Source organism: Schistocerca piceifrons, chromosome 8, assembly GCF_021461385.2.
Source record: "Schistocerca piceifrons isolate TAMUIC-IGC-003096 chromosome 8, iqSchPice1.1, whole genome shotgun sequence".
Lineage (NCBI taxonomy): Eukaryota > Metazoa > Arthropoda > Insecta > Orthoptera > Acrididae > Schistocerca > Schistocerca piceifrons.
This window is the reverse complement of record NC_060145.1, coordinates 343,654,197-343,679,102: the sequence shown is the minus strand read 5'-3', so window position 1 is coordinate 343,679,102 and position 24,906 is coordinate 343,654,197. Positions and strand designations below refer to the sequence as shown.

At 43.9% G+C, this 24,906-nt stretch overlaps 2 protein-coding genes across 5 annotated transcripts in view; one reads left to right on the top strand and one right to left on the bottom strand.

The window, feature by feature from the left end:
• LOC124711958 (mucin-19-like) overlaps window positions 1-14,393 on the bottom strand; it is a 534,229-nt gene extending 519,836 nt beyond the window's left edge. For 2 of the 3 annotated variants that reach the window (XM_047242231.1, XM_047242232.1), the window contains exon 1: window positions 13,985-14,392. In XM_047242231.1, coding sequence (XP_047098187.1) covers window positions 13,985-14,143 — 159 coding nt within the window. In that variant the 5' untranslated portion in view covers window positions 14,144-14,392. Of the gene's footprint in view, window positions 1-13,984 lie in introns of all 3 variants that reach the window. The other variant, XM_047242230.1, reaches the window with a different exon arrangement.
• The window catches only part of LOC124711959 (transcription initiation factor IIA subunit 1-like), an 88,870-nt gene continuing 78,234 nt past the window's right edge, over window positions 14,271-24,906 (top strand). The window contains exon 1 of one of the 2 annotated variants that reach the window (XM_047242240.1): window positions 14,271-14,290. The gene's annotated coding sequence lies outside the window, so the exon portion shown is untranslated. Of the gene's footprint in view, window positions 14,291-14,753; window positions 14,876-24,906 lie in introns of those variants that run through there. The other variant, XM_047242235.1, reaches the window with a different exon arrangement.

The following is a 24,906-nucleotide window of genomic DNA, read 5'->3' as shown; positions in this document are numbered from 1 at the left end:
CGTAGAGGTCGCGCGGTTCCAGACTGTAGCGCCTAGAACCGCTAGGGCCACTCTGGCCAGCCAACACATTAAAACCTCCACCCCAAAAGCACTAGGGTGGAAGACACAGAGAGACAAAGAACATGCGCTAAAACCTACATAGAAATGTAAAACCCACTCTCACAGGCACAATGTAAAATTAAAGCTGCTGTGGAGGCATTGTTGCCCAACAACGAAGGCAGGGTGCTGGGAAAATTAAAAATCTTCCACAAAGTGGCTAAAAGTGGGCAGTCCAGCAAGAGGTGGACGAGTGTCATCTGGGAGCCACAGCGACACTGAGGTGGGTCCTCGCGACAGAGTAGGTATCCCTGTGTTAGCCAAGTATGCCCAATGCGGAGCCAGCAGAGGACAACTGATTCCATGCGAGAGGCCCACATGGAAGACTTCCACGCATTCATAGTCTTATTAATGACACGCAGTTTGTTATGCGTGCTGTTATGCCACTCCGTCTCCCAAAGCCGACCCTTGCGGTGTAAGGCAGAACGCAGATCAGCTCCGGAGATGCCTATCTCCAGAAGCGGTTCCCGTGTCGCCTATTTGGCCAGCCTGTCGGCAAGTTTGTTGCCAGGGACTCCGACGTCTCCTGGGGTCCACACAAACCCCACAGAGCGGCGGGACTGTTCCAGGGCATAGATGGACTCCTGAATGGACGCTACCAGATGGTGGCGAGGGCAGCACTGGTTGATAGCTTGTAGGCTACTCAATGACTCAGTACACAGGAGAAATGACTCGCCAGGGCATGAGTGGGTGTAGTCAAGAGCACGATATATGGCCGCCAGCTCCGCAGTGAAAACACTGGAACAAACTGGCAAGGAGTGTTGCTCAAAATGTCCTCCATGAACATATGTGAAGCCTATGTGACCATTAGCCATTGAGCCGTTGGTGTAAACCACTTCAGAACCAGGAACGTCAAGAATCGAGAGGAAGTGACAGCGGAGAGCAGTGGGGTTAACAGAGTCCTTAGGGCCATGCAAAAGGTCCAGACGAAGCTGCGGCCGAGGTGTACACCATGGAGGTATATATGAACGCGCCACAAGCAGCGGTGGTAAAGGGAAGGACTCCAGTTCGGAGAGAAGGGACCGCATGCAAACCGCAATCGTTAGCCCCGATCTGGGCTGCTGATGCAGAAGATGAACTGCCACGGGCAGGGAAATCAGACTATTATTCGGATGTGCAGGGGAACTATGAATGTGTGCTGCATAACTGGCGAGTAGTTTAGCATGTCTGATCTGTAGTGAAGGGACACCAGCCTCATCTTAAAAGCTCCTGTGACCAATCGAATCCCACAGTGGTGCACAGGGTCGAGTAAATGCAATGCTGAAGGCGCTACCAAACCATAAACCACACTCCCATAGTCAACTCGGGATTGGACAAGAGCTCTGTAGAGCTGCAGCAGCGTGCAGCGATCTGCACCCCAATTGGTGTTGCTCAGGCAACGGAGAGCATTGAGGTGCTGCCAGCACTTCTGCTTAAGCTGACAAAGATGAGGGAGCCAAGTCAATCGAGTGTCGAAAACCAGTCCTAGCAATTTGTATCTCCACTACAGAGAGTGGATCGTCATTAAGGTAAAGTGTGGTTCCGGATGAACTGTACAACGCCGACAACAGTGCATAACACACGACTTTGTGGCGGAAAACTGGATGCCGTGGGCTAGAGCCCATGACTGCGTCTTGTGGATGGCTCCCTGGAGGCGCCGCTCAGCAACAACAGTACTGGAGCAGCAGTACGAAATGCAGTAGTCGTCTGCATACAGAGAAGGTGAGACAGAGGGATCGACTGTTACTGCTAGACTGTTAATAGCAACTAAAAATAGACACTCAATGCAGAGCCCTGTGGGACACCATTCTCCTGGATATGGATGGAACTATGGGAGTCACCAACTTGGACACGAAAAGTACAGAGCGACAGTAAGTTTTGGATAAAAATCGGGAGAGGTCCCCGACGACCCCACTCATACAATGTGGCACGGATATGATGTCGCCAAGTCGTGTTGTATGCTTTACGTAAGTCAAAAAAGACGGCAATCAGGTGCTGCCGTCTGGAAAAGGCTGTTCGGATGGCAGACTCTATGGTCACAAGATTATCAGTGGTAGAGCGACCCTGGTGGAAGCCGCCCTGACATGGAGCCAGCAAGCTACGTGACTCCAGGACCCAACCCAACCGTCAACATACCATACGTTCCAGCACCTTACAAAGAACGTTGGTGAGGCTGATGGGCCGATAGCTAGGGTTTTTACCTGATTTGAGCACCGGAATGATGGTGCTCTCCCGCCACTGCGATGTAAAGACGCCATCGCACCAGATCCGGTTCACGATGACGAGAAGTTGTCGCATGTAGTCAGATTAGAGATGTTTTATCATCTGGCTGTGGATGCGATCAGGCCAGGAGCTGTGTTGGGACAATGTGCAAGGGTGCTGAGGAGCTCCCACTCTGTAAATCGGGAGTTATAGGATTCATTGCAGCGTGTGGTGAATGAGAGGACGTTCCGTTCCAGCCGCTGTTTGAGAGTGCGAAAGGCTGGGGGGGGGGGGGGGGGGGTAATTCTCCAACACAGAGGCTCGAGCAAAGTGCTTGGCAATCGCGTTTGCGTCGGAACATAACTCGCCATTTATGGTAACACCAGGGACAGCTGTTGCGGCCTGGTACCCGAAAAGATGTTTTATCTTTGCCCAAACTTGTGAATGTGACATGTGGCATCCAATGGTGGAGACGTATCTCTCCCAACACTCCTCCTTCCATTGTTTGATAAGGTAGTGAGCACGGGCACGGAGCCATTTAAAGGCTATGAGGTTCTCCAGGGAAGGGTGCCACTTATACCGCTGTAGAGCTCGGCGACGCTCCTTAATTGCTTCAGCGACTTCCGGCGACCACCAAGAGACTGCCTTACGCCTTGGGCACCCTAAAGAGAGGGGGATCACATTTTCTGCAGCAGAAACAACAGTGCTAGACACTTGCTCAACCATCACATCAATGTTATCACACGCGGGAGATTCAGCAGTGACAGCAGAAGTTCCCCAGGCCGCCTTGTTCAAAGCTCATCTGGGCAGACGTCCATGTGCCCGATGCTGGGGCAGTGACAGGAAGATGGGGAAGTGGTCACTACCACACAGGTCGTCATGTGCTCTCCAGTGGATAGAAGGGAGAAGTCCTGGGCTGCAAATTGATAAAGCAACGGCCGAGTAACTACCATGACTCTCACTTAAATGTGTGGCGGCCCCAGTATTTAAGAGGTAGAGGTCAAATTGCGCCAGTCAAGTTTCAACATCTCTGCCTTGGCCAGTAACATGGTACCACCCCACAAGGGGTTATGGGCATTAAAATTTCCCAAAAGTAGGAAAGGTTTAGGGAGTTCATCAGCCAGTGCAGCTAATACATTCAGGGGTACTGCACCATATGGAGGGAGATATACAATGCAGACAGTTATTTCCTGTGTCGTCGTTTTCCGACAGCCACAGCTTCAAGAGGGGTTTGAAGGGGCACATGTTCAGTACAGACCGAGTTTAAGACATGAACAGAAACGCCACCTGACACTATTATAGTCACTATGGTTCGTGAAATATCCCTTATAGCCGTGGAGGGCAGGGGTCCGCATTGCTGGGAACCAGGTTTCGTGGAGGGCAATGCAGATGCAGGTGTAAAGCTTAACAGTTGCCGCAGCTCAGCCAGGCGGTGGAAAAAACCACCGCAATTCCACTGGAGGATCACATCGTGAGACTGGGAAGGCATGGAACATTCATTGAGGCAGTTTACGCTTCAGAGTCACCTGCTGCCACCGATTTATTGCCTGAGCAGTCTATATCCATTGTGTCTGAGGGTCTGGTGAAATCTAGGCCCTTCCTAAGCCGCATAGCTTGTATAGGTAGTGGTGGTGTGGGTGCCACCGCAATTTCCTTGGTCTTAGGAGTTTTCTTTTTGGATTTCTCTCGCCGCTCCTTGGGTTTCCCTGGCTGGGAGGACTTCACTGGCTCAGTTTCTGGGAATTAGGATGAGCGTGAAGCCGTACAACCAGCTGCTTTTGGGCTCTTCAGTCACTGGGGGGGGGGGGGGGGTGTCTTCTTTCCCACTAGAAGAAACCTGGGAAGGGAGTGACCCGAGGGTCCCCTTCCTAGCGAGAGAAGCCGAAGCTTAGACGTGGGGACGGATGTCCCCATTGGTTGGAGGGGGGGGGGGGTGTCGCTTCCGAAGTAGGTGGTGCAGGAGCAACAAGCAGGGAAATGCCGCTCACCATCATGGGGGCATGTGTAGTCTTCCGGCTCTGAGAGGTGACCTGGGCTGGTGGAGCTGATGGTGCCACAACTGTTGTAGCAGCAGCATAAGCGATGTTATACGCACAGGATGCAGACTTTCAAATTTTCTCTTAGCCTCAGTGTAGGTTAGTCTGTCCAGGGTCTTTTACTCCATTATTTTCCTTCCATTCCGGAGAATCCTGCGGTCAGGCGAGCAGGCGAATGGTGCTCTCCACAGTTGACAAAAATGGGAGGCGTGACACATGGAGTATTGGGATGTGATGGGCATTCGCAATCTTGCCATTTGATGCTGGAAGTACAGCAGGAAGACATATGGCCGAACTTCCAGCACTTAAAGCACCGAATTGGGGAAGGGATATAGTGCTTTACATCACACCGGTAGACCATCATATTGACCTTTTCGGCAAATGTATCACCCTCAAAGGCCAAGATGAAGGCACCAGTGGCACCTGATTATCCTTCGGACCCCACAGGACACGCCGGACGGAATTTACTCCTCACTGCTCTAAATTGGCATGCAGCTCGTCGTCGGACTGCAAAAGGAGGTCTCTGTGAAATATGATACCCTGGACCATATTTAAGTTCTTATGGGGCGTGATGGTTACAGAAACATCCCCCAGCTTGTCACAAGCGAGTAACACCCGTGACTGGGCAGAGGATGCGGTTTTGACCAAGACTGACCCAGATCTAATTTTGGACAAGCACTCCACCTCTCCAAACTTGTCCTCTAAATGCTCAACAAAAACTGAGCCTTCATCGTCATGAAAGATTCCCCCCATCAGCTCTCGAACATACAAGGTACTGGGGCGAATAAGATCCGCTGCCATCCTTAGCCTGATGTTCCTCGCATGGTGTGGCCAGGGAGGGGAACGTTTTGGGGTCTTACTTCTGCGCATTGAATTGAGCTCATGATCGCTTAGAGATTGCTGGTGTTTCACCACCAGCAAGAGATGATAGACTACGCTTCATCGCATGTCCCCATGGGCGCCACCCAGCCGCAGCAATGGCCACCTGGCAGGATGGCCTTGGCCGGGAGTCCCGATGCCCCAGGGGCATGGGCATCTACCCCTTGGCATACGTGGGGTCATGTCATAAGCTTTTCGTAAATCAAAGAAGACAGCAACCAGGTGTTTGCGTCTGGAAAAGGCTGTTCGGATGGGAGACTCAAGGGAAACTAAATTATCAATGGTAGAGCGATCCTGGCGGGACCTGCCCTGACATGGAGCGAGAAGGCCAATTGACTCCAGGTCCCAACACAACTGCCAACTTACCATATGTTCTAACAGCTTACAAAGAACGTTGGTGAGGCTGATGGGCCAATAGCCATCCACATCAAGTGGGTTTTACCAGGTCTGAGCACCGGAATGATGGTGCTCTCCCGCCATTGCGATGGAAAGACGCCACACACAAGATCCAGTTGAACTAAATAGTGCATGGTGTAAAACGGACCCAGGAATGTATCCTCGCCCAAGAGATGGAGAATGAGCGGGACTGCAATGCGAAGACAAGAAAGCGGGCTAAAGATCTCAATGTACGATGGACACGATGCACCATGTAAGGCGCCCTTCCCCAACTGGCTCCATCTCCAGAAAAATTTTGAAACGCCGAAACATGAGAGACTCCATTTAGCCGCCTCTTACGACAGGTAGGAATACCTCGGGCCTATTCTTACCTCCAGACCAGCGGGGGGCCCACTCTTGTGACACGCACAGTTCTGACAGAATGCACGATAACCATAGAGCATAGGATGAGGAGGAGATTAGATGGCTCTGAGCACTATGGGACTAAACATCTGAGGTCATCAGTCCCCTAGAACTTAGAACTACTTAAACCTAACTAACCTAAGGACATCACACACATCCATGCCCGAGGCAGGATTCGAACCTGCGACCGTAGCGGTCGCACGGTTCCAAACTGAAGCGCCTAGAACCGCTCGGCCACTCTGGCCGGCTGAGGAGATTAGAGTTTAATGTCCCACTGACAGTGAAGTTATTAGAGGGTGAGGGGGGAGGGTCGAGGGAGGGAAAGAGGGAGGGAGCAGAAGCTAGGATTATGGAATGATGGGAAAGGAAATCGGCCATGCCCTTTTCGAAGTAACCATCTCAGCATTTGCCTGGAGCGATTTAGGGAAATCACAGAAAGCCTAAATCTGGATGGTTGGACAGAGATTTGAACTGTTGTCCTCCAGAATGAGAGTCCAGTGTGCTAACCACTGCACCACCTTGCTCAGTGGAGTGTTGGAGAATGGTCATCAGTGAAGCGCCATTTCTTGGACAGCAACAAAATTCAAACTGGGAAGAAGAGGATAGAAGGTGCTGTAGTTCCAGCAGCAGATGCCAGTAGTACCCATTATTATTCCACTGAATGATCAAGTGACTGTGGTCAGGTCTGCTCATGCTGGAGTATCACTGCCAGTCACCAGTAGGAACGGAACTACATCAACAAACATCTGCTCAGAATAATACTAAATGGTCGGTTCTGATGCCTCTGGGTGCACCTGAGGAACCTTTTCCCAATTCTCACTCTTTTCCTTTGTAACCTTTGGTGGGCAAAGTTCGACCAAGTGGCTATCCGCACTGAGCAGAGATGGATGGGGAGCAGACAGCCCTGGGACCTTGGGACCTACAGGCTGTGGCTCCTGCAGCCACTGTTCGATGTACAACCTTTGGTCTGAGTGTTATCAGGGAGGCGGATCATGAGAAGGATCCCAGTCACCAGTCGACACTGATTAAGGAGAACACTTGTCTTAGGTGCAGGAAGTGGTTCCCAAAGAAGGTGTCCTGGGGACCATAAAAGAGGACGGTGGTGGAAGATCTGGTTCAAATGCTTCTGAGCACTATGGGACTTCTTTGACCATCAGTCCCCTAGAACTTAGAACTACTTAAACCTACCTAACCATACCTAACCTGAAGACATCACACACATCCATGCCCGATGCAGGATTCGAACCTGCGACCGTAGCGGTCGCGAGGTTCCAGACTGTAGCGCCTAGAACCACTCTGCCACCACGGCCGGCTGGAAGATCTGGTTTGGGTAAAGTTGTCGATAAAATATCGATATTTTTTCCACAGGTAGCGATATTTACAGGCGGCATTTTAACCAATGATTTATCGATATATCGATATTAAAATGTTACTATCGAGTACCAATACTTTTACATTTTTTCCACAATTTTCGGTAAATATTTGAAGTTCTTTCGAAATTGTAGTACAACGTAATTTTACTTTCACTGTGTGACGGAGTCTTACTGCTTGTTGCGCTTTCACCACGTCCAATCTTTCGCTTTGACTGTGTGGAGCAAATATATGTGGCACAGCAGTAGTAGTCAGATTGCACTGGGAAGAGGGGGTGAATGGACTAACAAGATTTCCGATTTGAAAAAAATAGCACACCAGTACGTTAAATAAAAACAAATAAATTAACGAAAGTAGTGTGCCATTTCTTCACATCGGCATTCTTCAAAAAACAGTTGCTGAAAATGAACTAAAATCTAAATCGCAAGGTTGGTCTATGCGTTGGGTAGAGGCGTGAGGGGAAATGCTCACGTATTTGATGGTCGGCGCTATCACCAGAAACTGCAACGTTTCGCTTCACCACGCAATTTTGACACTACAACTGCTAGGTCACTGGAGTTGGGAGAAATGAAAAAACTTACGTCTACATGAAGTGTTCCGAACAAATCCGATACGTGACGAAACTGAACGAAGTACCCATTGGACACCTTTTATAGTGCCACTTACGTGCAGTTACCATTTTTAGCAAAGTAGTTGCTGCCAATCGTGAACTTGCATCGTCTTACTTTCAGTTCCTGCTCTAAGGATAGACAGGCTGCTAGCTTGTTGAAGTACAGAATATCTAACAATAAATACTTGAATATACAGCTCTAAAACTGGCTGTATATTTACAATGTGAAGCCGATATTATTATAGGCAGGTACGTCGGTATTCTTTCAGTCGACATACCTATACTTCTTTCGATATATCGAGGGCCGATAACGATATTTTCTCTGAATATAGATATATCTGATACCCGGTATTTTTAAAAATGTCAACAGTCCTAGTTTGTGGTAGGCTGAGATAGGGGAGGCGATGGTCATGATGTCAGCGTGATTGATCATCTTCAGACAGCGGAGGCATTCATTCATATTTCTTCCGTGCATCAGTATACGACAATAAGTCAATAGATTTGTACAATAGATATTCCATTCTTTCTTGGAAACTAGGTAAACTGGCAAAGCTGAAGGGTGATGCTCAGCACAGTTGGACGCAAAGGCGGATGTTCGCTAGGACTATCTTCATGGAGTGATTATATATGCTGCATTTTGGGTCATCCGTGCAGCGTGATGACTTATGCCCAAGCATAAACATCTGCAGCATCTCCTACGCAGTGGGACATACAGTTTCGGAATGGGTAACTTTCTCCAAGAGGATATTCTCTTTAACGCCTTAGATAAAGGAACTTGTATGCATACGATTATCATTGGTCCATTTTGTGCAAATCTGAAAATACGTTCGCCTCAATACTCGAGATTAGTCTAGAGTTCCTTATCTGTTTGGAGCGTAATATCTCTGGGGAACATGATTTCTTGGACGACTTTCGCAGTTTTGTCTGTGGGCAATGGTCACAGGAATGTAACCTCGATCACATGCTGAAAAGCTTTAGATTGGGCAGCAGAGGAAGTTTTAATTAACAACGAATCATTTCGCATTTTGCCTCGAGACTCAACTTGCCCAAATTTATTTTCAATATTTTCGACAAAAAACGTTTTCTTTGTAGTAAAAGTATCCCTACCAAGTGAACTGTTTCACACCTAGAAGTCTGGCTTGCCCCTCTGCTAACGGTGTAGCCACGGAAGGAACGTTGTGGGGTCGTATCTCTCTGTATCATAATAATCTTTCCTGTCTGAAAAGAGTGCTGGGGCCTTGAGGTCACCAGCGGAAGGATGTTCATGTGCTAATCTTCCGTCGTGCTACTGCTCACTCCAAACAGGGTCTCCACCCATGGTTGCCACCCTGCCACAGCAAGAGCAACGGTTATTTGGCCAGTAAACCGTTGCTCGGAGTCCCAGTGTCCCAGCCATGACGAGCACATGATCCTTGGCTTGAGTTTGGAGTTTCCAGCTCTGGCACTAACAGTGCGATCCCTGTGTGGTCGGGCGGCTACCACGGTACAAGTACCTGACGACCACCCCTTCCCCAACAACGGGATGGCTACGGTGCTGGGTTTTGGACGCAGTACCTTTACAAGAAAGCAAGCGTGCTAAGAATGAAAGGCACAAAACGTGGGAGGCCTTCCCTGCACGATCCAACTTCTGTAAAATCTAGAAATGGAGTATCAAGTCAAACGCAACAAGGGAACCACATAGTTAAGAACAAAAATCATTAGAATATTAACAATGGAATGGCAAGGAGGAAAAGTAAATAGTTAAAGGATAGACTTGCAGCACGGAAAGGGAAGTAATGGTGCAAAGACTGGGCCCCCGTGGTGGCCAAGAACGTATTCACAAAATAGATAAGGGCCCCGCGGGGGGATTTGGGAGGCTCGCGCATTCTTTCGACTAGAGTAGCTTTTTACGATACGGCACGCATGATAGGAAGATAGTGAATCAGGTCACCAGACAAATTGCACTTTGCAATTGTTACTAATAAAAAAAACGTGTGGTGGATCCGCCTCCGAACATTGGTCCGGAGATATATCACACGGCAGATCCACACTCTAAAGCTAACTTGGATGTGGTATTTGTGGATCTGAAGCCCAACACCGCTTCGTACATTGTGCGTGGCAGATCCACCTTCAAACTCCATCCTGTGTGTGGCATAATGTGGATCTGCATTCCAACATCGCTCTGGATATAACACGTGGTGGATCCACACTCAAACGCTAACTTGGGTCCTGGGAGCTTTCCGTGAGATGTATGTACACAGACATACATAAAATAGAGCAAATGCTGTCCAGCGTGGAGGTGACAGGACACAATCTAGTACAGTGCTATGCTACACCTCCTGATCAGTGCATCTGGCCTAGGTGTTGGCATCTGTTTACAAGCAATTATAGAACACAGTACGCGAGGTTATGTCATGATCACATGGATAGATCTGACATAAAATCGATATAATTGAGAAAAATGACGGGGGAAGAAGTATAAATTGACCGAATATACACCGAAATGCGTGGAAATTGAGGAAGTGCTTCCGTATCTTCTGGTTCGCGCAGAAAAAATTTGTACATGGGAACAAATATGCGATAGCAAGAGCAATCCGAGAAAACGTCGACATGGAAGCGAAGGGAATCAGGGAAGCAGTCAATTTTTCTCCGTCGAGGCAGCATTATACTGTATGTCTATTGAGGTACCAGTGATACACGCGAGTTGACTATTGTATCTGACGCTTTTCAGGAAGACGAACACTTACCACTTCAAAATATAAGTTGCAGCTAGCACCTTATACAATACAATGGACACATCAATGTTTTACACAATGTAGTTTTTCCCTCGCCTTTTTTTTCAACGATTTTCTGCATTCTCAACTCACTCTTCATACTTTGACAATAATTTGTTTTAAGTATGCCATGGTACCGCGAGTGATTCATCGTTCTATACCCTGTGTTCATCTGAAAATCTCTTTCGTTTCAGTAGTCTTCGGTTGTGGAGAGAAACCGAATTCAATCCGTGGGTAAGGAATATTACGAAAAACATTTAGAAGGGTACAAAATTAGAGTGATTGTACTGGGAAGCAAGTAGGCGAATAAAGACAAGGGTCTGAACATAACAACAATAGTAATATTTTACGATGCATCCACAGGCTAGACCCTACAAAATATTACTCGGTATGTCTGAACTTGGCGATGAAGAACGAACAGTTTTTGTCTCCATTTGCAACGGATGGTCGAAAAGAGCGGCTCGGGATACCTAATGTTTCGCATACGGCTTCCGTGTGACGGGTTTTTGAGATTTTAGCACTAGAGTTTTAACACTCCTAACGATTATTAAAAAGGTTCCCGTTCGTAATTGGCTCTAGGATTGCGGAACGGCACCCGCTTCTAGTTTTGCGACACTGAGTAAAACAGTATTCTATACCCAATCATGTTTCTTACACAACAGAGTTCGCTCTAAATTTTTGGTATACCTCTGAGGCAGAATTCGGATCTGACTTGTCGAGTGTGGTAAGCTGTAATAATTTAACTGCTTTACAGTTATCTGCTCTCGTGTCGTACAGCACAATTTGAGCGCACAAGCACGGAGTTTAAAGAGCCTGGCGGTAATACACGCATGTCTTTTCCGTCAGTTCGTATACCAGTGTTACTCTCTTCACTGACCTGCTAAGTTCTGAGTGGGAAGAGTCGTCATGGTTGAGGTTTCTCTTCAGACAATAATTTGAATATAGTTGCACTCTTTACATGGAATGCACTCTAAGCCACTGAGAAAATTTGTACCACGAAACTGATCGCTGGTCTGTTTTTCAGAGCGGTAGTTCTTGATGCTAACAGATCCAATAACTGATAATCTCTCCTGGATGCGCTAGGGCTACGTTAACTGAACGTGTTCACTTTGGAGTCCGTTATAGTACCCTTTTAGTCCAAACTAGCCTAGAAACTTTTCAAAGCAGTTTTAAGTTTCACTAAAAACTCCATTGCGATATGGAATTTCGTTATTTACGGGTACATAGCCGCACAGGTAACAGGGAGAAGAGTTAAGTATTTGTCCACTGCGAAGATCCAAACACGTATCATGCATGTGTAGATGTGTGAAATGCCGCTGCAGTTGCTCGTGTGCAGGCGTGGGGTGTGCGAATGACAGCTGGCGTACGGTAGGTCGGTCAGCTTTTGTCTGTCAATACGAACGCATCATTTCACTAATACTGCGTTTTTTTCTATTCTCCAAACACTTCTCGTGCCAAAGCAGAGCTAGAGAAGTCATATCTCTCGATTTCTTTATTATTAGGCAAAACCCTCGTGTATTACACTAAAGAAAGGTTAAATCCAAATTAAACGTCGAATCCTTTAACATTAAACACACAATCTGAAATGTGCGAGCACTATTTAAAAGAAATTTACAATTAGCAAGTATGCAGACAAACTTCGATAATATCCACTCTGAACACCCCCCCCCCCTCCCCCTGTTTAAAGAAAAAGACTAATGTCAGTAAATGACACACTACAAATTTGCGGCTATTCAAAGGAAAAGCTTCCAAATAACATTTTGTGGCAACATATATTACAGTAATTCCACAATCCGTTATAGTTCGAACGAAAATAAAGAGCAAGCAGGTGACAAATATTGTTCCCGATTATCGGTACTAACATTTTGATAGTAAAACTAAATTATACGCTGTATTAAGCGAATGGTGGCTGGCGATATTACTTTGACGCGTAAAAATTACACACTGTGTCCTATCGAAAGGTAATTCAGTTCAGAATTTCCTGTCACCATGCAGACGAATCTCACACACACACACACACACACACACACACACACACACACACACACAGAGAGAGAGAGAGAGAGAGAGAGAGAGAGAATTTGTTTTCTCGACTTCCATTTTCATACGATATATAGTTCATTTATGATTTTGCATAAAAACTTATAAGTTTACATTTCTTTCGTCTCAACAGGTTACGAAGACAACTACAATCCTCCACAAAATTCAAGCAATAGAAAAGTCAATGAACGTAACTGTTCAGATTGTCGGGAAGCACAAGTGGCACCTTGATAATTTACGGCACGTCGATAGTAATTATTTTTCTAAAATTATGCGGCTATAGAATAAAACTCCTCATTTAACTGGCGTAACTTGTACATACAGGTGCTTTGACATCAAACACTGAATGTTCATGTCACGTAAGATGAAATAACGAAAACAGCGTTCAACAGACAGTACGAATCAGCAACACCAAGTATGGATGTATAATCCACTGAACATTTATGGGCGTTCTGTCTTAAAAATTTTCATTCAATGACAATATATTTGTAGTGCAACAAATGAGTTACATTTTGCTTGCAGAAAATTTATAGCCAGAGTCCTGTAGCTACACCGTAGTGTCATTTTCCGCAGCAATGCAGTAACGACAGATTATTTCTCATCCACTCCTGCGACAATAGTACACGAAATGTCGGGTTCTGCATTTTCTGGTTACCAATGAACGAAGACCGACGATATATAGTCCCAGAAAGGAGCGAAGTCTGCAGAATGTGAGAGGTTATTTAAAATTGTATTTTACCGGGCTGACAAAGGATTCTTGAAAAGATAACACTCGTTCTTAAACACAAGCCGGTTTCAAGCAGAAATGTTGCGTTCAAGAGTAATCTTTTTGTACAGCATTCGCATTGTCTACTGTAAACAATATCGTCACTTGACATTAACAGTGAAGGGAACAAAATTCTTAGCCGATTCACATAATGGAAGTTACAAATTGTAAATAATTCCTTATCTGAATTTGTAGCAGTCTACAGAAACTGAACTTTAATGTCAAAAAGCACATTCACTATTTTACTTCCGAAAAGTACGTATGCCTGTTCCTCGTCCTTGAATGTCACGTAATAAATATCCATCTACGGCACTCAGAACGAATATAAGCAAATGATAAGCTGTCTCAGATACACGCCGCAAAATGCAAACTCCTTTATAAGCGATTACTAAGGATCAAAGCTGACAAATACATTTAACAATTAGCAGATACACACAATCATAAACTTCCATACCTGTTTATCATCACTTTTGTTCAAAGTGGCACTCACTTCAGCGTCATCTGAAGCACAGCAACTCACTCTCGATGTGTCCAATAAAGCATTTTCACCAGTTTTACCACAAATTTTATCAGGTGCCTTGGGTTCGTTGCCTTGTTCAGGCCATGGTGCCATCTTGAATGTCAGGGTATCTAGTATAAGCTGATTGGCTAAAGGGGAAACATGCTGCTTCACGCATGCGTATTATTTTGCACTATATTCACATAAGTGTATTTTAACACATTTTGGATAGGTGGTCGCAGACACACGGCGTTGCAGACGGTACAGTACATTGCTGAGATCGTAACTGACATGGATGTATATGTCTTCTGTTTTCAGCGAAATCGAAACACATGTAAACCAAGGAGTATCCACATGCAGACGATTTTCTTGTTTTCCCTAAGATCATCAATCAAAGAAATCATTATCGACATGATTATAGCTCCCCAAAGTATTTGTGGTAAAATAACATGTTTTCAAGGCATATTTTCACCTGCTCCATGTCACATATTCGTAACACCATCATCCCTGTATTTTAACTGACTATAACCACGACACTAACCTAGCGCCTCTTAATCATGTTAGTTCGAATAAACTGCAGTCACATTTAGCGTATCTCATGTAATTTACAATATAAGCAGACAAATGACTGCAGTATTTATAATGTCATCATAATTTTGTCAGTCATGAAGCGATTGTCTTTACAAAATCTGACAGCCATAAGGCACTTATATCATTGTTACCAACGTAATGTGCAGTTACGCTATATTTAGATTAACAGTTACTTTAATTACATATCGGTTTCGCGTATTCTCATTGTGATATTGTCGTGTACGATGGAAATATGCCAAATAAATGTTAATGGAGGTAAGATTATTTCGTACCTATGAACTCAACAACGAAGGACCTAGGAGGTCTAATAATTTTATGTTTGTTTACGGTTTTGCACAGACGACATTGTATTAGATTATCAATTACGCTAAAATATTATATATTGCTGAAGGTAGCTAACATGTGTCAGTTTAATTTGCACGTTGAAAGAAAAACCGAGTAACACAAAACACACTGCATTTATATTCATTACTTTATGTAACATGTTGGGTTCATTGAAAACCGGGACGTATTGACACACACACACAACTTTGTGGCTTTAGTTCCGAAATTACCCATACATCTCATGGAAAAACTGTTTCCTTGCACGTTGAAAAAGCTCTGTGACATCACATATTACATTCAGATGGATGATAAAATTAGTATGGTAGTTTGTAGTACTGCTTCTCAGAACATGTACACATTCTAGGCAAATTGTATTTGTTGTGAAACTAATTTCAGACCACTTAGTTTATCAGGCTACCTTGGGAAGTTAAAACTGGGTAGATCCACACTTATTCATTGAGTGTGCTGGTTCATCTGCCCGCATTCTCAAAGATATAAAAATTATCTGTAGTGGAAGGAAGCTGGTCCAAACACTTACCATTGATTTCTCCACAACCAGAAAAATGAATTTTACAACTTTTTCGCCGCTGGTCAGAATATCATCAGAGGAAGGCAGATATATCAGTCGGGCCTCTAGCAACCCTGTCCAGTATACACTAGGTGCCACAGCCAGAAGAGCTTGGTGTGACATGTGAACAGTGCTGCATTCCAGCAGAAACAGGCTCTTAGTTGTCTCAGCCCATGACCAAGTGCTTCTGAGATCAGACTTTTACATCAACACAATCAGTGTGCATGTTTATGACATGCTTGGAGAGCCCTTAAGACGGTACTAAAATTTAGCTGTCAGTTGCTCTACAATCATTGAAGTGAAGGGGTTGCAGACATGTTTGCATATGGATGGTGAGCAGCCCATCAATGTGTATTCCCCACTAAACAATACATCAATATACATTTAGTAGAGTAATATTTTCCACCTTTGTCTCATTTCCAAAATGTCATCAAAATTCACTTTTATTTATTTATTTTTAATAGATACCATCAAAGTCATAGACTTGACTTTGTGAGTGATGTCACATAGTATGCAATGCTTTGGTTTAATATAGAAAGATGTTAGATGATTTTTGTGGATAGTTGTAGAAATAGTATTTGTCTCAACAAAGTGTGATAGATTACTTCTGCTTTGTGTGTGCAAATGATCAGTGATAATGAGGAACATATTCACTGATTATCTAAAAGAATATGAACTAGTTTTAGCTAAGAAAGTTGAATATGTGAAAGATTATGTTATCAGAAACTCGCTAACCGTCTGTTCACTTGCTGTAGGTGACAGACTTATACTATTGGGAGATTTCTAAGAGGTATTTGAATAATATTCATGGAAAACTGTATTCTCTGCTCAGAAGAAAGGAAGGATAAACATGGGAGGAAATATTTAATAAAAAGATCAATAATTTGACAAATTCTACAAGTAGGATTAAAGCATGTTATTGGATTCCTTCAGGAATCTTGATTGAGGCGACAGACTGATCTGTAGTGCAGCCTGAGGTCTAGGCTAGTTTGAAAGGTGACAGTTTGGATGTGAGTTGGCAAAGCCACTGAATCTGAAAGCCAAATGAAGATTGTGGTGATAAATTTACCTATAGCGAAGCCTAATGTTTATGTCAATGCCATATTGAAAAATGCAGGGGGGGATCCCAGTAATGATGTAACTTTTACCCACACAAATAGAGCTGTCTCAACAAAGATGATATAACAGAATACCCACCCTTTCACCTGTACATTGACTTATGAAGTATTTGTGTAGCTGTAGAGCGAAGAGTTTGACTTTATCACAGCTGATTAACCCTTTACACGTCCGCTGCTCATGGCCTAGTGGTTAATGTTGCTACATCAAGATCACGGGGTTTCTGGTTTGATTCCCAGGCTAGTGAAAGGTTATCTTCACTTGGGAATTGGGCTTTTGTGTTGCCCTAATTATTTTGTCCCTTCTTCATCACAAAGATGCGCAAAATCCCGAAGTGTCAAATGGAAAGACTTCCACCAGGTGGTCAAAAAACCACTGACAGGGTCTCCTGGCCAATAATGGTATGTGATCATTTCATTTGAATCCATACATACATTTTATACAAGACTGTCATCTTTAACTATTCTTCCTTTTCTTGCTCTCTTTGTCATTGTGGCAGGCTTTGATGTTGACCTTGCTATTTCATAGGTTCCTTCCCTTTTGTGAAATGTTCATTAATTAATCATCTTTTTGCTGAAGTAATTTTTGGTCTCCTTCAGGGTCTGATATTTATTTTCCATTTTTTTTTTTTAGTGTGGACCAATTGAGGAAGAACACCTTCAATAACACCCACTGCATGCAATGATGAAGATTATCTGTGCACAATACCTGCATAGGTCTTATATGTGCTTCAAAACCAATATGGTGTCCAGTCTGACATGGTGGGCTCATTATGCACCCTTTCGGTTGAGCCCCTGGCAACACAGGGATCACACTGCAGATGCCTGAGCTGCTAGCTCCCCACACAGGTCTGACTGCGTGGGGCATCATGACATAAAACATATTAAATTACCCCATTACAATGGCTGTCTCATCAGACAGGCATAGAAATTTCAGTGTGGACAGTTATAATCCTGTTTTCCCTATCCTTGCTACCATATGGGAAGAGGGACAAGCCAGATGTCTGGGAGCAAAACAATATCCAATTTTCAGTATGTATTCAGAATGATGGGAATACTTTTACTACAACAAAGCCAATATTTTTTGTGGAGCATATTGATGATACATTTAGAGAAGTTGAGTCATTAGGAAAAATATGCAGTGGATCACTGTTCAGTTAAGTTTCCTCGGCTGTACGATCTATAACTCTTCAGGCATGTGAGCTAGTGCGTGATGCACCAGTGACCATTGCCCCACACAAAACTTTGAATGTGAATCAAGGAATCTTATTCCACAGAGCCTGTACACTTCAGTCAGATGAGGAGCTATGGGCTAATCTCGAGTGTTGAGGTGTACATTTTGCCCGATGCATCCAAAAAAGTCCCAAGAATAATTGAACAGATAGAGGCAATTCAAGGGAATGCCCTCTCAAAAAATGTTAGTCATGTGTACTGGTGCGACGAGAGACATTCCACCACCTGTGACCTGCTTCCGATGCTTACGCTTTGGTTATTTGTCATCTCACTGCACAGCATACCCAAAATGTGGTAACTGTGGATGATCACTGTATAAAGGTAGTTGATGTGAACAACCACCTTTGTTTGTCAATTGCAAGGAACACCATCCTCCACATTCTCAGGTTTGCCCAATCTTCAAGAAAGAAAGGGAAAGAAATTACAGGAGTATAAATCTATGGAACGTATTCATATACTGAGGCATGAAAGAAATACGAATGTTTACATACTGTTCCTGTGATAACCAGTGATGAAAATCACAGCCATCATTCCCACTATCTCAACTTTTTCCAAATAAGTTCTGCCACCATCCTCCTCTCCTGTGGTTCCCATGCCACGATCTTTGGGAACCACTTCCTGCATGCAGCTGGAGTTGCAGATTCCTCTTCTGGCACCTCCAGAAACCCACATTTCAGAAGCCCAGTGCCAGCCAATGGCTGCAGGAACTGCAGCATTTGGGTCCCAGGGCTACCTGCTCTTCATCTGTTCATACACTCGTCACCGATAGGCCCTTGCAAGAATTCTGATCAGCAAAATCTATGGAGGAGGAGGACGAGAAAAAGAAGAAGAAGAATTAGGACAAGGCTATTCCGGTAACCCCAGAGGTGGCAGATTTCCCCATGATGCCAGATTCTGAACCAATGCTCACTGATGTGGTTCCGTCCTCATTGGTGATAGAACGTGATCCTGGGGTGTGGGTGGTCCTCCTTGGCTGTTCACATCTAACCTGGACACCTGTGACATAATCACGCAGTGGAACTGTAATGTGTTTTCTGCTGGAACTGCAGCACCTTATCTCCCCCCCCCCCCCCCCCCTTCCACTATTTGTGTTGTTCTACAAAAAAACGTTCTTCACTGATGACCATTTCCCAATGCTCCATGGCTGTTGTTCATTCTTTCAGAACCGTATGGGCCACGAGAAGACATCTGGAGGAGTTTGTACATCGGTTAGCACAATATCATCGGTGAATGGATTCCCTTTCATGCCACATTGGAAGCAGTAGCAATGCGGGTCCAAACAGCCTCAGCAATCATCGTTTGCAAATTGTGTACTTACCTCCAGGGAGATCACTTACTTACACTGAGTTGACCACATTACTACAACAGCTAGCCCCCCCCCCCCTCTCTTTTCCTGCTATTTGGGTACGTAAAGGCACACCACCACCCTGTGAAGCAGTACCACTTCGTCTGGTAGGGACCTTCTACAATGGAACCTTGCTTAATGAGCACTTCCCATAATGCGCAATCTGCATAACGAGCAAAGAATTTGTAAAAAAATTGACTTGCATAATGAGCAGTGTTGCACATGAGCAGTGACGAGTGACAGCGATTTAGTGTGTTTTCATCGGCCATTTATGCGCAGCAGGAAAAACTTCCAGCAATATGGACACCTTTTATTGTTGGCAGTGGCATATGAACAATGTCTTTAGTATGTACTGCAGTCTTGGTTTAGCACTCTTTCTGCTTCCATCTTCATGAAGCTTGTATCTTGATGCAGCTTGTGATCGCAGATTTTTAAAAACTTGTGTTCACTCAGTGGTTTTTTTTTGTGCAAATTTTAATAAACTTTGTAGAAATGTCTCTGAAGATAAAGCTGTAAGAAGATGACCGTAAGAGAAGGAAAATTACCTTAGAAATGACATGTAAAGTCATTGAAAAATACAAACATGGTGTGAGCAGTGATTTAGCATGCATATGCAATTGGTCTACATCAACTATTTACACTATTCTCGAGAACAAGGACAACATTAAGGAGATAGAAGCTTCAGAGAGAGTGACAAAGAGTATCTAAACAACAGTTTCATATTCTGGGTGATGTCAAAAGGCTGCTCCTTATATGGATAAACGAAAAGCAATTAGCAAGGTGACGCTATTAACATTCATGAGAAGAGGAGAATGAATTCGCTGACCTGGTTAAAGAGATGCCAGGATCATCAGTGCCCTAAAAAGTATTTAAGGGAAGCCATGGGTGGTTCAAGAAGTTTAAGAGAAGAACCGGCATCCACAGTGTAGTGAGGCACAGCAAAGCAGCCATCTCCAACACCCGGGCAGCAGAGAACTTCGTCAGCAACTTCAAGATGCTCGTAGATTCTGAGTGTTATCTGCCGCAACAAGTTTTTAATTGTAACGAGACGCATCTATTCTGGAAAAGGATGCCAAAGCGTATGTTTATAATAGGAAAGCAGAATACATTGCCCAGTGACAAGCCAATGAGAGACAGTCTCTCACTGCTGTTCGGTGCCAATGCAAGCAGTGTTTTGAAAATTAAACTGCTGCTTGTTTAGCATTCAGAAACTCCATGACCTTTAAGAAGTGTAAAGTCCAGAAGAGCAGGTTAAATGTGATGTGGAGGTCCAACAATAAGACTTGGGTGACACATGATCCTTTTTGTGAGTGGATCAATGAACTGTTTGGTTCTTCAGTGAAAAAATATTTGCTTTAGATGAATCTCCCACTCCACTTCTTGCTTGTTATGGGCAATGCCTCTGCCCATTCTCCAGGTCTACAAGACAATCTCTTTCAAGAATTTCAATTAATCAAGATCCAGTTTCTGCCTCCCAACACCTCTCCTTACGCCAACCTATGGACCAGCAGATTATATCTAACTTTGAGGAGCTCTACATTAAATTACTCTTCGACCATTGCTTTGAGTTGACTGAAGCTACCAATCTCACTCTGAGAGTTTTGGAAATATTACTTCAGCATCGTTGCCTGCATCAAGATGATTGAAAAGCCATGGGAAGGGGTTGCCAAGAGAACTATCACTTCTTGGAAGAAGCTTTGGTTGAAGTGTGTTGTCGAATGTGACTGGATCATTTGGGTCAGTACCTGTGGAGCCTGTAGTCAACGAGATTTTATCTGTGACCAAGAGCATCGGTCCAGAAATGGATAACAATGATATTGATGAGCTTGTGGAAGGCGTAACCAGTGGTGGATGGTCTGCAAGAGCCAAATTGGAAACACATATGACCTACACATGCTGCTGCAGGCGATGGTGCTGCTGGTGCTGTGAAAAGGACGCCACAGGAGGAACAGAAGAGGCAAGAAAATGTCTCCTTGTCAGCATGGATTAATGGGAACTTGAAAAGGTGGTGCACCTGGGGGGTGGGGAAAGGCTGTGATGATGTGGCAGGAGTGCTGGTGGCTTTGAGTATGTAGACAAGAATAAAGGAACAGAAGGTGTCGAGGAGTGGTGTGGATGATGCTGTGGAATGTACAAGGTGTTGAAGAGGGAGGAGCAGGATGCAGTGGAATACGTAGTGTGCAGATGAGCACTGAGAGTAGGAGGAAGAGGATTCATTAGCCTTGAGGAAGACGCCGTGCAGAAAAAGCAAGAAGAAAACTGAAAAAGACAGTAGGCATTGAGAGTACACATGTGCAAGAAAAAAATGAGAGGGGGGGGGGGGGGGGGGCAGCATTCTGAATCAGTACACGGGGATGGAAGGCTAGATTCGGCAAGCACAGAAGGCCTGGCAGTCTGGATGGTGAATCTTTGTTCTTAAGTGTTGTAGACTGTGACTGAACTTTGCAATCTTTTATCCTTTGTGCCATTGACAAATAAGAAACACACAGAGCGAAAGTTGAACCTCATCGCCATTATTGTGGAGGGAGTAGTGTGCAAACATTACCCCTTTCTGCCATTGTAGTGTGGGACAAGGAGGGAGAAAATGTTGATCCTCATCGCCATTGTGGTGTGGGACAAGGAGGGAGCAAATGTCGATCCTAGTCACTGTTGTAGTGTTCATAACCAAAGGGAACAACACACTACAAGCACTGTGCCCAGATAGTCAATAGCAGTTGAACCTTATTGAGCCTAACAAACAAAATACAACAGATGTCTGGAATGTGGGTCAGCACTATTCGGTTTGGTCTGATAGTTCATAGAAAAATCTTCTGCAGCCAAGATTGCTTGGTATTTTTGTTTTTTTTTCATAGGGACTGGTTTCAACAGACTGTTGCTGCCACCACTGTATCTTCAGAAAATTCTTAACAACATGCATAGATGCCAATACAATGCGACTACTTTCTACTCGTGGGATACAACAGCACATTGGCTTGCCAGACACATAAAAAAGAACACAAAATATCCATCGTACAACTGTGTGTCCAGGAGTGGAATCATGGCCCAAGCACATCATAGAAAAGACCCCCTTAAAACTCACTTAATCGCTGAAGCACTGGAATGTTGTAGCAAGTAGGCTCTGAAATTGTCATGAAATGACCTAGTGGGTAATCACTGAAAATGCACCGAGATGTTCATGTCTGGATGAAGTCCATGATGATAGTCTCCCATTAGGCAGTGTCCTTGGAAACTGGTCAGAGACGAAGTCCGCAGAAGCGTTGAGCTGTGGTGGACTGCTTGTCAGCTTAGGCCGAGAAGGGCAGAGGATGCTTGGCAGAACAACTCTGTTGAGGGACTGCTAGACACAGTTGGCATAAAGCTTGGAATGTAAAGTGGCTGCAGAGAGGTCAGGCAGTGGCTTAAATTCTCAACTGGTGGAAGAACACTGAAGGAGGCACGTGACTCACATGCCATTTGTGGCGATGCTTCTGTCTCTGGTGTTAAGGATGGAACCGTGTGGTACTGTGTCGTCTGTGGCATTTTGGTTGTAAACAATGTGGCGTATTTTTTTCATAGCTTCGAGTTGTTTTTGTCTTATCTTCAGAAGAGCTTTCATCAGCAGGTCGTAGCTGCAGCAACCCACAGTACAGAACTCTATGGTAGGTGGCTGTGCCACCAGGAGGGTTGAGGATTAATCCTAAAAGTGGCACACAGCATTGGTTTATTTTGAAACAACTCATATTGATTGATCTTCATGACCTTGATGAAATTCTGCATAATGGTTGTAAACAGTTTTATCTTGAAATGATTAATTATTGTAGTAGAACAAAGCAATTTTAGGCATTATTGTTATTGTTAGGCTTTTACGAAAATTGTAAAAAAATCATCCAATGAAACCGTCATTTGAAATTTCTATATTTTTTTGTAACACTTTCCTTAAAAGCTCACTTTAAAAAGTACTGGGCCAATTTCTAAGCTGCCTTAAATGGCAAACTTTAATACAATAGTTATGTCACATTGCAGTAGCACCACCACCTAGCTTTTGATTCTAAAAACGTAAAAGGCTCTGCCTGTGGTATCTGTATCTCAGAGGAACACAGATAACATAGACTGTGGCTTAAACAAGTATTGTGATCTTGCTGTTGTCTACACTGGTGGGTCAAAGTAGGGGGTTCCTCCAGATATCAAGCTACTTATGCTCCAAGATTAATTACTAACTTAGTTTGACAAAGAAATCAGTAAGTTACATTATTGTGCAAATTTTCCTTCATTGATATCCAGTGGGATAACATTTTGTGGTAACTTATAGGCAAAAACCATTCATTGGACAAAAGCAGGTGATTATTAAAATTGTATGATAGATTCACACACGCGTACATACTGCAAATGTCTGCTTAACAAATTGTGAGTATTAACCACAGCCTCATTGTTCATTTTAACTGATGACAACAGAAACAGTGTGAATACATTTTTCTAAATTTTACAGGAGAGCAAAAATCTCTCTTTCTTTCCGCACTGAACAAATATCTCTTAAAGAAAGAAGAACAAGCTATTTTTAGAGGCAGTAACTATTTTATCACCAAAATAAATGGAACTCAAAATATCATACAGCAGGTATTTTCCAGATGAAAAGCAAGCATTGAAATAATACTACATAACATTTGACATTTTCAACACTTTTATGAGAACAATTGGCACAAAAAACATGATGTACAGAGCAACATACAGAATATTTACGACAGTAGTGTAAATAATACACAATAGATTCTGTGAGAGTGATAAATAAATAAATAAAAAAAATAGGAGCAATGTCACTGTTTGCCTTGCAGGGGAAGTACAGCTAAATGCCAATAAAAATGGTTTTAAAATACGGAGAAATGTCTGCCCTGTTACCCAACAAGGTCATTTATCTGTGAAACTCCACATTTGTATCCAGTTAATGTTTGGAGGTAAATGAATCTACAGACTACAGAAGCCCATGTCACTGAAGAAACAGTATCACACCTCATAAATGAGGTTGCATTTGGCAGAAGGCTAAACATTTGTTTGAAATGACATATACAAGTTGGTCAGAAAAAGTCTGAAAAGCTTGTAACAGTGTTTCAGGGTAGGTTGTGCTGAAACATAACTGTTAGAAAGAAATTCAATATGTTGTGCTGTTTCAGAGCTAATTAGCATTGTAATTAACCAATCGGGCCATTGTGTACGCAAATTCAAGTGGCCCATCAGAAATAGTGTCAGTTATTCTGATAGCGTAGATGATAGCGCACAAGACTCTCAGCCTTCGACTCGGGTTCTCAGTAGCAGGAAACCAAACAAAGAACACATTTGGTAGCACCGTTTCTTGCAGGCATCTTGAATTTGTGCGTGTGGTGGGCTGATTAGCTAACTTCGCTGCTAATTAACTTGGAAACAATGTAACATATTGAATTTTTTTTGAACAATTACTTCTCAGAATAACCAATCCTGCAACGGCCTTACAAGCCTTTGAGACTCTTTCTGACCTCCCTGTATGTTAGCACATGCATTCCTAGTCAAAATGTACATGGCTGTGTTGTACGTGCTGCCATTGTTCATCACATAACTGCAAATGTGGAGTCTCAATGAAGTAATTAAAACACAGTGGAGTCAAATTGAATATTTTTTATGTTCATTATTTCAAAGACCCCTTTTAGAGGGCACAATAAATCAATGTTGTTTCTGCTTCTTTGTTTTCAACTGC